We start from the raw sequence: 16,845 nt of genomic DNA, 5'->3' as shown, positions 1-16,845 counted from the left end.
GGTCTGTTTTTATCATGGTGTAAAGTTGACATAACCAGCACAACTTAATTTTTTTGGGTACCTAGGACACCAATGTAATGTTATTCTGGAACCCAAATCGAGAACTATATACTTCTGTTCCATTTTTGAAAATCTCTGTTACACTTGTCTTGTTTTTATGGACTATGCAGACAGAAGTCAATGAATGTTCTTTCAAGAGGTGGATCATAAGGGGGTAACTAGTAAACCAATTATCGAACGTCAAATTGCTATTTGTTTTTGTTATTGGCTGCACTAAACAGTTTACGATATCATATGCTTTATTACTAAGCTGGTAAGGTCCTGGTGGTTGTTCCCGAGTAAACTTCCAGTTTGAGGATATGGAATGTCTTCGCATTACAAGAGCATACATTTTTATGCCGTATTTGGCTGATTTGTTTGGCATGTATACATGGAAAGGACACCTCCCTCAGAAAGATAACATCGTCATATCAATAGTAAGGTTCTCAGACAGTGTATATTGTTATTGAATATTTTCAACAAAATTATCAAAAATATCTCTTATAGCAGCCAGATTGTCAGTTATTCTCAGCAATGACATTGTAGTCCAAAAGATTGTAACTCCAGTATCATGTATACGCCACAAATCGTTCATGTTTTTGTCTGTTTGAGCGGTTCAAATCCTCCAAAGTTGCGTTATTCATGTGGTACTGCTCTTTATTTTTTGGATATTTTCCTCTGATATTCCTTATGTGATTATTATTTGTGTGTGTAAGTATGGTTTTCAACATACTGTTTGTTATAAAAAAACTCCAACATTCACTCTCTGTTTTGGCATGTTTTGCAGCACCTTTTACTCATGGAGAAATGGTAATAATATTCTCTGAACCAATACAACCACTTCGCCTAGGACAATCCTTCATCCATTTTGTACGATCTTTGGCTGTATAAAAAAAATCCCATGTACCTCAGGTGACTAACTAGGAGTCGCCAACACAGAATTTGGCCCTTCTGAATAATCCAAAATACCCTCTTGCTTCAAATCACTTTCTTCATTTCTTTGAAAAACTTTTGTCAATCTCTTCTTCACTCCTCTCGGAGTCACAGGAACCAGAATTTGAGCAGTTTTCTGAAATTTCTTCTAGTAGTTCTTGTAGCCGACATTAATTTTCTTCATAAGACATCTTGAGAAATATAAAATCTAAAAATAAATCAAAGAATACTATAAATAACTACATATCCCATAAACTTGCTGACAGCTCAAAAATGTAACACCGACTACAAGTTTGGGTGTGACGTGCACACGTCTCTCCCTGTGACGTTGGTGCAACTATAAACTCAACAGTGCATCTTGGCCCCCCTCTCCAATATCACCAAGCTACTGTGACAGCAACATTTGTGTGGCAACAATGATATTCAATAATCAGCGATTCAAAACACCTCGGGTATGACATACCCGATCTCGCTCATGCCTGGTTAAAATGTTAGGAATGAGAGTAAATTCATAGTTTCCTTAATATTGTAATTATAATCTGAGATGATTTGTAATAAAACAGAAAAAGAACTGAAAAATTTATCTTTTTTCTAATGATCTTACCAGGTCCTTGAAAAATATGTATAACTTTAATGTTAGAGCATATCACTGACAATCTTATTACTGATGCTTACTCTGAATACTTGTTAAAATGGAGAATAGTTTTTAGTTGTATTATTATTTATGTGTACTTTTCTTGTAGCGATTGTAAATTGTACTCTTAAGAAACAATGAAAAACATGAAATTTCATATCTGTAAATTACACACCAGTTATTCATTGCAAAATAATGTATTTCATTGTTTCTAACAACTTACATTTTGGGCACAATTGCTGCAGGGAAATTGTCAAAGGCCGTGGACGTCGCTCTGTTGCTTACCGCAGTCCATGTGGAAGACGAATCCGCACAATGGAAGAACTTCACCGGTATCTACGATCCGTGCGTTCAAAGATGGGAGTTGACCTCTTTGACTTTGATTTCTGGGTCCATTGTTGTGCTGAGTTTGTGTTAGAAAAAGGCTTCAGTGAAATTAAGGTGAGCCCTTTGTGTGTATTTCACACAAATCATTATTGTGCTGGTTGATACAACATGGGAAACTTCTTGGTCAGAAAGAATGGTATGACTAAATTGTTTACTCTACTGGGCAGGTGTTGAATAGTATTTGGGTGTGTAAACAAGGCAGGTGCACTGAAATAGTTTTAATGTGCGTGCGTGCGCGCGCGCGCGCGCGCGCGCGTGTGTGTGTGTGTGTGTGTGTGTGTGTGTGTGTGTGTGTGTGTGTAAATAACTCAACAACGCAAAACAATCAACTTACAGTAGCATGGGTAGCCCATGGGCGGATTCCAACAACTTTTGTCTGTACCTTAGTTCTATGTCGCTACACTCAGCAGAACATCGTCTTCAAACTGTCTTTCAGAAGACTCGGGTATAGTTCTTTGTCTACAAAATCACATATTGTGCACATCAGCAGAATTTGATGTGCTCACTCACACAGGGAATTATATCTGGATAATAAATGGCTAAAAGTGATAGACAACCTTTGCTTTTTATAGCTCCTACTTGACGGCAAATCAACATTGTTACCATCAGTAAAGCAGCTAAAGATAAACTGTATGCAGAAATTAAACTCCGTAATCTTGGTTGATAACACTTATTGGGGAGCAGATTGACAAATCGATTTTAACCCTATTAGACTATAGCTGTCTCTCTTACAGGTCAGCAACACCTTCCGTTATAAGCCTACTAGGTCCTTCGTGAATGGAGCTTTCTGCACGAGTCCTCTCAATAGCCTCTATTTGGGGCAGATATTCCATGTTTAATGAATGGTCCATAGACACCAGCTCTTAATTAATTACACAGTTAAGATTTGTTTTACACCAGAAAATCCTTGTTACATGACAATTTTTTTCCTCCAATACCCGTCTCCTGTGAATTGTTTGATAACCGGAAGAACAACGGAGGTTAGACTAAAAGACAGGCATTGGGAGCTCTGTTTCCCCATGATGATGTGCCCATCTGTCCCACAGACTGAGCTCCCCCTCAGTGCACTCCATGCCCGTAGTACAAATCAACCTCTGGTATGGCATCATGAATCTCGCAGAAGTTCTATTTGGTTATCCATTATGATGAAACCTTTACTCCAATATATACCAACAGCTCCTAGGACGATGAAAAGTTCAGCTAAGCATTTATTAACAAAATTATTGGCAATCCACAGAGTTCAACGCGCCAGAAATTTTGTTATGTGCAATGACAACATCAACATCTTAAAGGCGATTGGAAATGACACTCTGACTAACTATGGTCTCCACCACTCATGTACTTTTATACAACCTGTGTGATATTCCTCTGGACACAAGCCATTTAAGCATCCTTGTCAGTGGAATTTACTGGCAGATTAAAATAGTGTGTCGGACCTGGACTCAAACCTGGGGCCTTTGCCTTACGTGTGCAAGTGCTCTACCAACTGAGCTATCTAAGATTGACACACAACCCGTGCATGGCTTTTACTTCTGGCAGTACCTCATCTCTTACATTCCATGTTAAGAAGTAAAATTTCTGAGGGCGGGCCGTGAGTTGTATGCGGATAGCTCATTTGGTTGAGCACTCGCTCACAAAGGCAAAGGTCCTGCACATGTCATCTGCCAAGATGTTTCAAATCAGCATACACTCAGCTGCAGAGTGAAAATTCATTTTGGGTGAAGGACAATGATTGTCCTGATTCAGTAGTTAAGGTAACTTCCACAATGAACCTGCAGCCAATGCCAGTCCAAGAAACTACTTATTGGCATATCACAAATGCTATCTTATGAAAACCGGAAGAAGAGTGTATGATCAATGTGTGACACAACAACCTCCAAATGTAAAAGCCTCCACTAAGAAGTGAAGAGCATTGCTTTGCCCTTCTTGAAGAGAATGCGTAGTCATGTGTTGCATCTGTATTGGTCACACTTATTGCTCAAGTTATAGGAAGAGAACACCCTCCGTGAATATTAGTAGTGATCCTGGTGGTCGTTCAAACTGCTGATATAAATTAGTCTTGGTGAGTCATTTGCATGTATTCTAGTTAACAATGCAACAAAAGCATCTTTCATTTTAACCTTCGTACTGGGCATTTGATATTACCACTTGATTTATAGCGTCATTTTAGATGACTTACAGGTGAGGTAGAGCTGGATAAGAAATATGTCCTGTCTCTTGGGGAACCCTTTCCAGACATAAACCATAAACTCCAAATCTTAACTCCCTCTGTACTTTCTCACAGGATACTCGTATCACAAAGTATGCTGTGGAGTTAGTGTATTTGTATTTTATTCATGTCATAACATTCTACAGATGATCTGATTGGATTGTACTAGGAGATATGTCAACTTGTGTCTTACGATATATGTAGTTGCATAATTCTCAAACACGATTTTTCCCAGTATAGGTGTGTGTTGAACACAGTAATGTTATTAAATTGTTATTCTTATGATGTACCAGTACTTAGTGTCTGAATGTTACAGACATTATTTTATACATACAATGTTGTACACAGCACTCTGCTATTAAATAGTCATATTCTTCAAATGATAATTTCATCATTCATAATTTTCTCAGTTGAGTAGTAGCATTCCTCCACCAAGAGATCATGTAGTTTTGTCTCTAGTGAACCTGCTGCCATGCTCAGTACATCTCTACTGTTTGAGTTTGTTGTAGACTTTCATACACATTTACTAGTGATGTTTTGGAATCATTAAATTTACTTTGTGTCTGGTGTTGTACAAGTGTTTGAAATGATTTTCTTGTTATACAGGACTACTTTGTAAAAATATGATAATCTCAAATGTGTACAACGCATGGATATGTAATATTTTTAGGTCACCTGAATAAATGGTGACAGGATGTTCTCACATTTTTCTAACTTTTTTTTTAAGTAGCAGGATTCTGATCGGGTTTGAATTCCCCCCAAAAATTAGACTGTCTTCTTGTGTATTCAAAGTAACTGTGGTACATCACTTTCCTGCTGTTTATGTCTATTATACCAGGTAGCATGTCCATTGGAAAAGCAGAACTGTTTAATTTAGTAGCTAAATAATTTGTGTGCGCTTGCCACTTTAGATTTTTGTTCAAGTTTAGTCCCAAGAATTTGATGGCTTGAACTTCTTCCATAACTTGATTTTTATGTACGATACTGATGCCACCGATTTCTGATTGTTGGGTTTTAAATTGTGTAAGCAGGCTCCTTGAAATGATAAGTTTAAGACCACATTTTTGAAACCATGTGTGTTGGTTGTGTAGTGTTTTTATTACACCATCAGGAATTGCCCTCACATTTTCTTTTTCAGTAAGTGCTGAAGTATCATGGGCAAACATAGTTGAGCACTGATATTGAGAGGTAATCATTTATATAAAAGAGAAACAAGATTGGCCCTAAGACAGCCTTGAGGGGTTGCTTGTGAAATTTTATCCCACTGAGATGCATCATTTATGGTGTTAGATTACCCTTTGCTTCATGTTTGTCAGATAAGACCTGAGCTACTGCAGAGCATTTTGTCTGAGATGTATCTGTGTAGTTTATGAATCAGCATGGAGAGATTCACTGAATCAAATGCCTTTGTAAGGTCACAGGAAATACCTGGCCCTTTACTGCTTTTATCCAATGATGAGCTGCTTTTTTCCAATGAATTCATTAAACTACTGTGAAATTTGGAAGGTAGAGATGTAAAGCTGGTAGGGCAGTTCTTGAGTCATGTTTGGATAGCAAAGTTGGGAGAGCACTTGGCTACAAAGAACCAAGGTCCCAGATTAGAGTCCCAGTCCATTTCACAATTTCAGTATGCCAGAAGATTGTGTATCTTTGTTATTTGTCCTTATCACCCATAATAAACTGATTTTTTAATATATATAAAAACAAAGATGATGTGACTTACCAAACGAAAGTGCTGGCACGTCGATAGACACACAAACAAACACAAACATACACACAAAGTTATAGCTTTCGCAACAAACAGTTGCTTCGTCAGGAAAGAGGGAAGGAGAGGGAAAGACGAAAGGATGTGGGTTTTAAGGGAGAGGGTAAGGAGTCATTCCAATCCTGGGAGCGGAAAGACTTACCTTAGGGGGAAAAAGGGACGGGTATACACTCGCGCGCGCGCACACACACACATATCCATCCACACATATACAGACACAAGCAGACATATTCAAAGGCAAAGAGTTTGGGCAGAGATGTCAGTCTAGGCGGAAGTGCAGAGGCAAAGATGTTGTTGAATGACAGGTGAGGTATGAGTGGCGGCAACTTGAAATTAGCGGAGATTGAGGCCTGGTGGATAACTGGAAGAGAGGATATACTGAAGGGCAAGTTCCCATCTCCGGAGATCTGACAGGTTGGTGTTAGTGGGAAGTATCCAGATAACCCGGACTGTGTAACACTGTGCCAAGATGTGCTGGCTGTACACCAAGGCATGTTTAGCCACAGGGTGATCCTCATTACCAACAAACACTGTCTGCCTGTGTCCATTCATGCGAATGGACAGTTTGTTGCTGGTCATTCCCACATAGAATGCGTCACAGTGTAGGCAGGTCAGTTGGTCAATCATGTGGGTGCTTTCACACGTGGCTCTGCCTTTGATCGTGTACACCTTCCGGGTTACAGGACTGGAGTAGGTGGTGGTGGGAGGGTGCATGGGACAGGTTTTACACGGGGCGGTTACAAGGGTAGGAGCCAGAGGGTAGGGAAGGTGGTTTGGGGATTTCATAGGGATGAACTAAGAGGTTACGAAGGTTAGGTGGACGGCGGAAAGACACTCTTGGTGGAGTGGGGAGGATTTCATGAAGGATGGATCTCATTTCAGGGCAGGATTTGAGGAAGTCGTATCCCTGCTGGAGAGCCACATTCAGAGTCTGATCCAGTCCCGGAAAGTATCCTGTCACAAGTGGGGCACTTTTGTGGTTCTTCTGTGGGAGGTTCTGGGTTTGAGAGGATGAGGAAGTGGCTCTGGTTATTTGCTTCTGTACCAGGTCGGGAGGGTAGTTGCGGGATGCGAAAGCTGTTGTCAAGTTGTTGGTGTAATGGTTCAGGGATTCCGGACTGGAGCAGATTCGTTTGCCACGAAGACCTAGGCTGTAGGGAAGGGACCGTTTGATGTGGAATGGGTGGCAGCTGTCATAATGGAGGTACTGTTGCTTGCTGGTGGGTTTGATGTGGACGGACGTCTGAGCTGGCCATTGGAAAGGTGGAGGTCAACATCAAGGAAAGTGGCATGGGATTTGGAGTAGGACCAGGTGAATCTGATGGAACCAAAGAAGTTGAGGTTGGAGAGGAAATTCTGGAGTTCTTCTTCACTGTGAGTCCAGATCATGAAGATGCCATCAATAAATCTGTACCAAACTTTGGTTTGGCAGGCCTGGGTAACCAAGAAGGCTTCCTCTAAGCGACCCATGGGGCCATCCTGGTACCCATGGCTGTTCCCTTTAATTGTTGGTATGTCTGGCCTTCAAAAGTGAAGTAGTTGTGGGTCAGGATGAAGCTGGCTAGGGTAATGAGGAAAGAGGTTTTAGGTAGGGTGGCAGGTGATGGGCGTGAAAGGAAGTGCTCCATCGCTGTGAGGCCCTGGACGTGCGGAATATTTGTGTATAAGGAAGTGGCATCAATGGTTACAAGGAGGGTTTCCGGGGGTAACAGACTGGGTAACGATTCCAGGCGTTCGAGAAAGTGGTTGGTGTCTTTGATGAAGGATGGGAGACTGCATGTAATGGGTTGAAGGTGTTGATCTACGTAGGCAGAGATCGTTCTGTGGGGGGCTTGGTAACCAGCTACAATGGGACAGCCGGGATGATTGGGTTTGTGAATTTTAGGACGAAGGCCCATCCTTCATCAAAGACACCAACCACTTTCTCAAACGCTTGCTTTGTCAGGAAAGAGGGAAGGAGAGGGAAAGATGAAAGGATGTGGGTTTTAAGGGAGAGGGTAAGGAGTCATTCCAATCCCGGGAGCAGAAATGTCTGCTTGTGTCTCTATATGTGTGGCTGGATGTGTGTGTGTGTGTGTGTGTGTGTGTGTGTGTGTGTGTGTGTGTGTGTGTGCGCGCGCGCGAGTGTATACCTGTCCTTTTTTCCCCCTAAGGTAAGTCTTTCCGCTCCCGGGATTGGAATGACTCCTTACCCTCTCCCTTAAAACCCATATCCTTTCGTCTTTCCCTCTTCCCTGAAAGCTTGAATTTTGTGTGTATGTTTGTGTTTGGTTGTGTGTCTATCGACCTGCCAACACTTTCATTTGGTAAGTCACATCATCTTTGTATATATATAATCGCCTGGTATTGATGCAGAAAGGTGGGAGCGAGGTATCACAGAGTACATCTTAACTCTTGTATTGGGTTATTGATTATGAAGATAGAGAGACTAATAGCTCCAATGTTGAGCCCCTTCAAAGCCTCATTCATCACCATTCACTCAAAAAGATATTTGAATGCATGCTAACCCCTTGTGTTCTCAAATGCATTTTCCACTGTCCTAAAGAAATACGTTGCAGAAGTAAAGCCACAAACGCATACACCCCTGCAGATGCTAGCACTTGGTGGAAGTGAAATGATATGTCCAAAACAAGACAACCACAATAAGCTAAAGGTCAGATTTTTGGATGATTAGGCTCCAGTAACAACCTGTGGTGACATTTTTTTGTTGGGCTCTCTGCCCCTGCGCACCATCATAATGTACTAGACTACAGCGATAAGTGGGAGTGAAACCCAATTTTTAATTTGATCCTATCCCGCAGTACAACGTAAATGGATCTAGGGCATGTGTGCAGGAGTTAAAATTGTTGGTTCACATGAATCCTTAATACTTGTGCTTTTAGGAGGTGCACCTTATCGTTGTGGATAATTCTGTCCTGCCAGGATGTGCCCTCAATAGGAAGTGCAGTGGAATATAAGTGGTGAAAAGGTGAAGGGTGATGTGGCTGTGTTTTTCATAAGCACATAACACTATCCACAACTGAATTCTTGAGACAATTACCCTGTTCAATTGTTTTTATTGGGAGACGTTGAAGCAAATGATGTTCTTTGGGCGTGAGAGGACAAAGTGGTCCCTATTCACCCTCGTAATGGAGGTTGCCTTTTGATACATGCCTGCTTCCTCTAATAAGAGGGCCCACCATAATCTAAAACTTGTGAGATAGCACTTTCAGTGCATCGTATTTTACATGCCTGTACCTTATGTGCTGACTGGAGAGTATCCATTGTTCTACAAGGGGATTCACTTTCAGTTTTATGTAATAATACATTAATCTGACCATAGCCTATGTTCAGTGTCAATGTGCAATAACCACTTACAGACAGCAGGTGGCAGGACTAGGAGTAGGGGATATATATAAAACGTGTTGGGGGAGGGGGGACACGGAAAATAGTGCAGTTGTTGAAATGCGGAAACTGACCAATTTATCTGGCATCCCAAAGAGCATCATGATTGGCTTTTGGGGCAAGGGTGGAAGCATTTCCAAAATGGCTAAGTTTGTAAACTGTTCTTGTGTCACTGTAGTTAAAGTATACTTTGCATGGCAAAATGGCACTATCCAAAACTGGTGCCAAGGCAACTGTGGTGCCCCACAAACCATAGATGACAGGGGTAAATGACGGCTGTGGAGATGTGTACAGGCAAATAGACATGCAGCTGTTGAGCAACTGATTGCCCAAGTGAACAAAGGGGCTACTGACAGTATCTCCTCAACAAACATTCTGCGAATGCTTCTGCTTTGTGTCTCCGCAGCAAGTGCCTGGTTCATGCATCCTTGCTGACGGCTGTTCATTGGTGACAAAGCCTGAAATTTACATGACAGTACCGCAATTGGACATCCACTAAGTGGTGACAGGTGGCCTTTCAGATGCACCACATTTTAGGGTTCATCAGACAGATGGCCATTGGCATGTATGGTGCTGCAACAATTGTTGGAAGGCTCTGTATGTCCGTCTTTTTAGCAATGGCCACGGTACTCGGCTGTTCGAAAGAGGGTGTCAAATTAAACACCTTTCAGCTGTCAATTTTCAACCTTATTTTATTAGGCAACCAGTTTCAGTGTTTTACTACACCATGTTCAGGATCCAGGCCTGAGGAGAGAGCATTAAGGTCTGGGGAATGTTGTCATAGCAGTCTGGAAGGCACAGTGGATTAACACCTACATGCAGTTTGTCCCCCCACCCCTTGTCACGGCGGCGTCTTCCAGCAGGACAATGCAACATGCCACCCATCTTGCCTGGTTCAAAGAGCACCAAGATGAATTTACTGTGCTTATCTGGCCACCAAACTCCCCGTATTTAAAACCCACCCGAAACTGGGGCTATCCCACCTATATTTAATTACTAGGGGTCAGTAGGGCTGAGAAGTACATGCCTTTTGGTTTCAGACCTATCCCTCTGTCCTTCCTGAGGAAAGACCTCAATATCTCTAAAACTAGGAATGGCTTTTTTCTGCTTTTAAAGATGTCTGTTGGCAGTAAAGGAATTTCATGTTCTAAACGTGAGTACTAATCAGCCTTTCTGTCACCTTGTAATTTTACTGTTTTGTCAATTGAATTCTTGTTTTGATAAAAATCTATACTTTTGTACTGACTTTTACATTTCTGGCTGTTGGTGAATCAGTATGTGACTTTGCAATGACTGGTTTTAAAGATAAGAAATTAATTGTAACAACTTTTATGACTTAGCTCATTATTGTAAAAAATAGGCACTTATGATCTCTCTGTATAGTGCTCTAAATCTAATAAAATCAGATCAGCTATTAATCTTTCAATGACTTCTTTGCACTATAACTTTTTAAGCTCAGCAGTTAGTTGTTCACACATTCAGTTGATCATGATTGAGACCTCTCATTACATGATATGGAATGAGTCACTGTCACAACTACATCATCTCAGCAGAAAATATGGCAATATGCTGGTCACTTTAGATTCTTATTCTTTATTTTTTTAGTACTGTTTTTGGTTCATAATACACAAATGTAAGTAATTTACTCAGCAAATTTTGTGTCCAGCTTGTTATACATCTTGGTAACAGTTCTGCAATTCTGGTGGTGGTTTTGAAACAAATGTCAGCACCAATTGCACTTTCCCTTTTATTTTAAATGACAACTGGTTGCCTCCCCCAAGGCCATTACCTAGTGATGTATGTTAGGTGTCCTGAGAGGTGCTCCGTCCTCTCAAAGCATCTCACATATCACTAGATAATGGCTTTGGGGGCTGAAACCGGTCATGGTTTAAAATAAAAAGATAAGTGCAACTGGTTCTGACATTTTCTTCAAAATTTATTTAATTTATTGGTAAGGTGCACAATGTAATAATTTAAAGTGGTTGCAAATAGGAGTGATATATTCAAGACAAGTTATCCATGATCATATATACTTGAATTAGTTTACAGCTAGTGATAAAATTTTCCACATTATTTCAAGAATGTTGTGCTATTATCACATAAAAATTCCTTTAGTGAATACAGTCTTTCTTCATATTATGGATTGTAATTTTCTTTTTCTGTTGTTGAAAGTTTGTCCCTTTTAATATGTTTTTATGACCATTAGTACAGTGTCTGCAAATAGAACGTAATGTGAGAGAGAAACATGAAATTTTCTTCGTATTTTCTGTTGCACACGTGTTGAAAATGGTCTCTTACAAGTAAATTTGGGCTGTAGATCAAAGATACACAGTTCATAAACACAAATACAGGGGATAATTAAAATTTTAAGATCTCTGAATAGTAGTTGACATGAATCCCTGCAGCTTTGCATTACACACATGTCTATAATTTTTGTGTCAATATTCTAATTTCATTTTTTAATTAACCCAGCAGATAATTCCATATCTTACAACAGTTTCAAACTAGCCATGGTAAGCTACCTTTCTTTTATCCATGTCTGTTTTGCAGGACATTGTTTCTTTGCAGTGTGCGACTTTTTTTTTTTTCTCCCATTTAGCATTCATGTAAAGATCATTTAAGTTTTTTCCCCTCTTCCCACATGTGTCCCCATAAATGTGACTGGCTCTACTTCCTTAAGCTTCTAGTTTTTGGATAACTTGAAAGCCACTGAGCTGATCATTAAGTTTTAAATTGTCAGTTCAATATGTTTAGATTGAACCTGTGCTCTCTTAAGTTATCAAGCACATTTTTGGCTCTTTGGAGGTTTTGATCTACGGTTTCATTTTGAGAAGTACAGAGATGATCAAACTTTTTCTTCAAATTTGTTGGGAGCCAACTGTGTGCCAGGTATCCCTGTCTCCCACCAATTCTACTCATATGACCTAGTTGTTTGAGATTTGTCTTGTCCAGCACAAGAGTGTAGTTTAGAGAACATTAGTTTAACTCAGTTGTAAGCAACAGATATGCATTTTCAACAATTGAGAACACTTTATAATCTCAAAGTAAAGCAAAAACAAAAGAGCAATTGCTAAGTAGCAAACTTTGGGTGTAAAACCATAAATGACTGGGGTTATACACTACAGCCAGCAGGCATCTAGAGATGTGTTCAGCATAGTGAAATTGCAGGAACTGGTACTTGCAAGCTCAAGTAAATGGTTTTGGAAATGCTTTTGAAAGTGAGATGCAGAATTTTCTTACTTCTGAATGGCTCCATAAGGTTACCTTTCTGTGCAGCGACTGTGGAATATAAGATTATAAATAATGTAGCAAGCAGTCATGGAAACATAATTTATTTATCTTGTTGCAGATCGATTTCGACTGATATCAGTCATCATTGGGGCTTGGAGACACTTTGTTGCTTATACATTGTGTTCAATAAGCAATGTATAAGCATCAAAGTGTCTCCAAGCCCTGATGATGACTGATATCAGTCGAAATCGATCTGCAGCAAGATAAATAAATTATGTTTCCGCGACTGATTGCTACATTATTTATAATTCTTACTTCTTTTTGACAAATGTGAACATGTATGAAGTGTGTTCAAAAAGTATCCAAAGTTATGTAATTTTACTTATTGTATCAGTCTGATTCAAGAAATTTTTTGTTGTTGTGTTGGTGAACATGTCTGAAACGTATTTCTTAACTGGAAGCCACATTTAATGTGTATTCATTTGTCTTACAATTGGATCGGAGAATTTGAATTAAATTTTGCTATGAAAATGGAATAAAATGAGACAAAGGTTTAGAAATATTGACTATTCATTTGGTGATCCTGCTAAGAGTAAAACAAGGGTTTGCATGTGGAATAACTCTTTTCAAGATGGCTGTGAAGAACTTGAAGATAACTATCAGGGCGCTCTAGCATATTAACGACCGATGAAAACTTATTCAAAGTGAAAGAAGTGGTTATGAACAATCGGCGAATCACATTCTCAGAAGTTGCTGATGATGTTGGTGTATCAGTTCGCTTATGCTGTGAAAACTTGACGGATGTTTTGGGTATGAAATGTGTGTCAGCAAAATTTATGCCAAGGCCATTGGATTTTAAGCAAAAAAAAAAGCAGCAAATAGAAGCTGCTCAGTAGTTGCTAAATGAAGTCAGTAACAAAGCAGAACTTGTGAAATGTGTTGCAACTGATAACGAAACATGGGTGTATAGGTATGACATTGAAACTAAGGCTCAGTTGTCTCAGTTGAGGCATTATGGACTGCCAAGACCGAAAATAGCTGGCAAATGTGATTGAATGTGTAGGTTCTGCTCGCTGTTTTCTTAGATTCTAAGCACATAGTGCATCATGAGTTTTTGCTTAAAGGTCAAATGATCAAGAAGGAGTACTAGCTGGAAGTTCACTGCTGTTTTGGGGGCAGGGGGGGGGAGTCCGGATTTGTGGTGTAACAATTCATGGCTTTTCAACCAATAACGCACCTGCCGACACTTAATTGCTTGTTCGTGAATTTTTGGCTAAAAACAACAATTTGATGATGATCCACCTCCATATTTGCCAGATAAGACTGTGTGTTACTCTTTCTGTTTCCAAAAATAAAGAGTGCCTTACGGGATTGTTGTCTTACAAGCTTATCACAGGTTAAAACTGCATCGCCGAAAAGAGCGAAGTTCTGTCTTTGAGACAAAGTTCCAGAAGTTTTTGGGAGCTGGAAGAAGCTCTGGTATAAGTTTATAATATCTAATGAGGACTATTTTGAAGAATATAATGTCATTGTAGCCGAGTAAATAAAATTATTTTTAAAAAATGAAAAATCCTGAAACTTTATAAATCCTCTTTGTATGTATAAATAAGTTTTAAAATTTTATAGGAATTGTTAAGTCGTAATTGTGATAGCTTGCTCAAATTTATTTCGCTCCTCTGTTTTTTCTCCACCTCCCTATCCAGTCCTCCATGTCATCGGGTGTTGAGCACAACTTCCCCTGCCTGTGGCCAGAACGATCTCCCCAGTGCCTCTGCCTCGGCCTCCCAATCGTCAGCCAGTGTTCCCCAACCCTCCCTCCAACTCCTTGCCTCCTGTATCCCCTGGCCCACTTCACTCTACCTGACACAACCACTCAACACAGTCAAGCTGCAGTGCAAGCTGAATATCTCTCTATCTGTGTGTGTGTGTGTGTGTGTGTGTGTGTGTGTGTGACCCCTAAAGAAAAGTTCATCTGATAGCATCAGCAACATTCTCTGTCTTGTTTGTGCACCTACTGTCTTGTTTGTGCACCTACTGACAACACAATACCTCCCTACATTATCGTAATCAACTAATCTGATTTGTTTGACTTCAGTAAATATATATTAACACAGTTAATTTTTGTTTGTTGTAATGCCATTACCTCTAATCCCAAGGGAAATGTACAATGTAAACGTATGTTGTAATAAAGATATTTGTTCCAGGATCTTTCGTATGGTCTTGAAAATGTGCCAGTGTCGTGCGTGAACTGTGTGGATCACAGTGTGCCAGACTTTGTCAACTATTCCACGAAACGCTTGCCCATGGAAGGTGTACCACTCAATCTTGATCCAGAGTTCTTAACTGGATGTGACTGTGAAGATGATTGTAGGGTAAGGAGAAATGCGCACACTAGATTTCAAACAGAGAACATCAAAATGGATCATACTTAAATTAATGAAGATAGCATTTACAAGGGTCATTCTTAAAAAGAAAAAATGTTTTGACCCGACAAGTCACACAATTCTCTCTCCATCCCTGCCATTTTGTCATAGATTTCCCTAATCGTGGATGCCAGTATGTCACTAACGTAGAGCAGGACCCGTTTTTTACTGTCTGTTTGTGTGATTTTGAAATTGTGACGCAGTTAACGAGCTTGCAAAGTGTGAATTTCATAGTGTAATACAGTTTCTGAATGCAAAAAAGCCTACCATATCGAAATTTACAGACGTAATTGAAGTTCGTAGAAATGTGACAAATGAAGCTTCAGTTCAAAAATGCCCTTCAGATGTTGATGAAGGATTTGCCTCTACAGTTTAAGTAGAGGTTACTGAACATCCATCTTATATCTTCGACTTGGCTCCACATGATTACCATCTTTTTCCCAAATTGGATTTTTTGGCCAGAAAGCACTATGAAAATGGCAACAAATGGAAAGAGAGCAACAGTGACCACAAGTGAGTGTGCAGAAGACATAGGGGAGCTAGTGGAGAGCTACAACAAATGTTTTAACTTTGAATGGTGGTAATGTAGAAAAACATCTGCAGTGTCAAATTATGTTGTAAAATAACAATATGAAAAGGATAGATCTTACTTGACACATATTTGCAGACAGGCACAATGAAAGAGCATGTAAGCAAATGCAGCTATCATATTGTCCTTCATCAGATGTAGACAAAACAAAACTCTCACACACACATGACCACTGTTGTCTCCAGGTGCTCAGGTCTGACTGTGACTGCATCTGAGATGAGCAGCAGCCTTTGTTGGGGTAGGTAGTGATGTAAATAAGTGACAAGTAGGAGGGATAGAGGGATAAGGATGGAGATAGATGCTAGTGGTACTTATGGGAGCATGCAGGGATATAATGAGAAATAACTATGTAGGTGTGATGGTGGAGTAGAAGGTGAGTGTAGTACTGAAATGGGAGCATGGAAGGGGATAGGCAGTTGGAAGGCAGGGACTAGCAAAGGTTGCTGCTCATCTCGCCTCAGCTACAGTCACAGTCAGCCCTTGGTTTCTGGAGACAACAGTGGCCATGAGTGTTTGAATATACAGTTACTTGTGAAAATGTGTGTGTTTTCTCTGTTTCTGATGAGTGACTTGTTCAGTATCTGATTGTGTCTAGAATTCTTTTTCATTGTGCTTCTCTGCAACACAGCACTACGTCTTTGTTGTGAGAGCAATCTGTCCTTTTCAAATTGTTGTTATTTCTTCCTTGAATTTCCATTGAGTGTCATAAAATAAGTTTTCTTTCATTAGTTTGAATAAAAAGGAAACATGTTTTGTAATTTTAGAATGACCCTCATAGTTGTAAAATTTTTGGCGTCTGCATCAACCACCTACAAACAGAGAAAATAAGTATTTCAGTTTTTTAGGAACACAGCTTAAACATATCAGCTGCTAAGAATGATTAGTCATTAGTGGCCAGCCGCGGTGGCCGAGCGGTTCTAGGCACTTCAGTTCGGAACCGCACGACTGCTGCGGTCACAGGTTCGAATCCTGCCTAGGGCATGGATATGTGTGATGTCCTTAGGTTAGTTAGGTTTAAGTAGTTCAGAGTTTTGTGTGTGTGTGTGTGTGTGTGTGTGTGTGTGTGTGTGTGTGTGTGTGTAAAAAGGAGGAAAAAGGGAGGGGAGGGGGGAAAGCTAGTGACGCTGTCAAAGTTTCATCTTATGATTTGCAACACTTGCAAACTTGTAGGAATTCTTTTCTCTTTGATCAGCGTAGTTGTAAGTTTTGTGTATTTCCTTCTTGTTTCATGTTAACGATCAGCAACACTTA

The 16,845-nt window shown here is 40.0% G+C and overlaps 1 protein-coding gene across 1 annotated transcript in view; it reads left to right on the top strand.

The window, feature by feature from the left end:
- Window positions 1-16,845, top strand: part of LOC124625777 (histone-lysine N-methyltransferase SETDB1-like) — a 284,740-nt gene that overhangs the window by 164,234 nt on the left and 103,661 nt on the right. Inside the window, exons 15-16 of the mRNA XM_047149218.1 lie at window positions 1,852-2,047; window positions 14,787-14,954. Coding sequence (XP_047005174.1) covers window positions 1,852-2,047; window positions 14,787-14,954 — 364 coding nt within the window. The remainder of the gene's footprint in view (window positions 1-1,851; window positions 2,048-14,786; window positions 14,955-16,845) is intronic.

Source organism: Schistocerca americana, chromosome 8 (genome assembly GCF_021461395.2).
Source record: "Schistocerca americana isolate TAMUIC-IGC-003095 chromosome 8, iqSchAmer2.1, whole genome shotgun sequence".
NCBI lineage: Eukaryota > Metazoa > Arthropoda > Insecta > Orthoptera > Acrididae > Schistocerca > Schistocerca americana.
The sequence above is the reverse complement of the archived record's forward strand: the minus strand, read 5'-3'. Positions and strand labels throughout refer to the sequence as shown.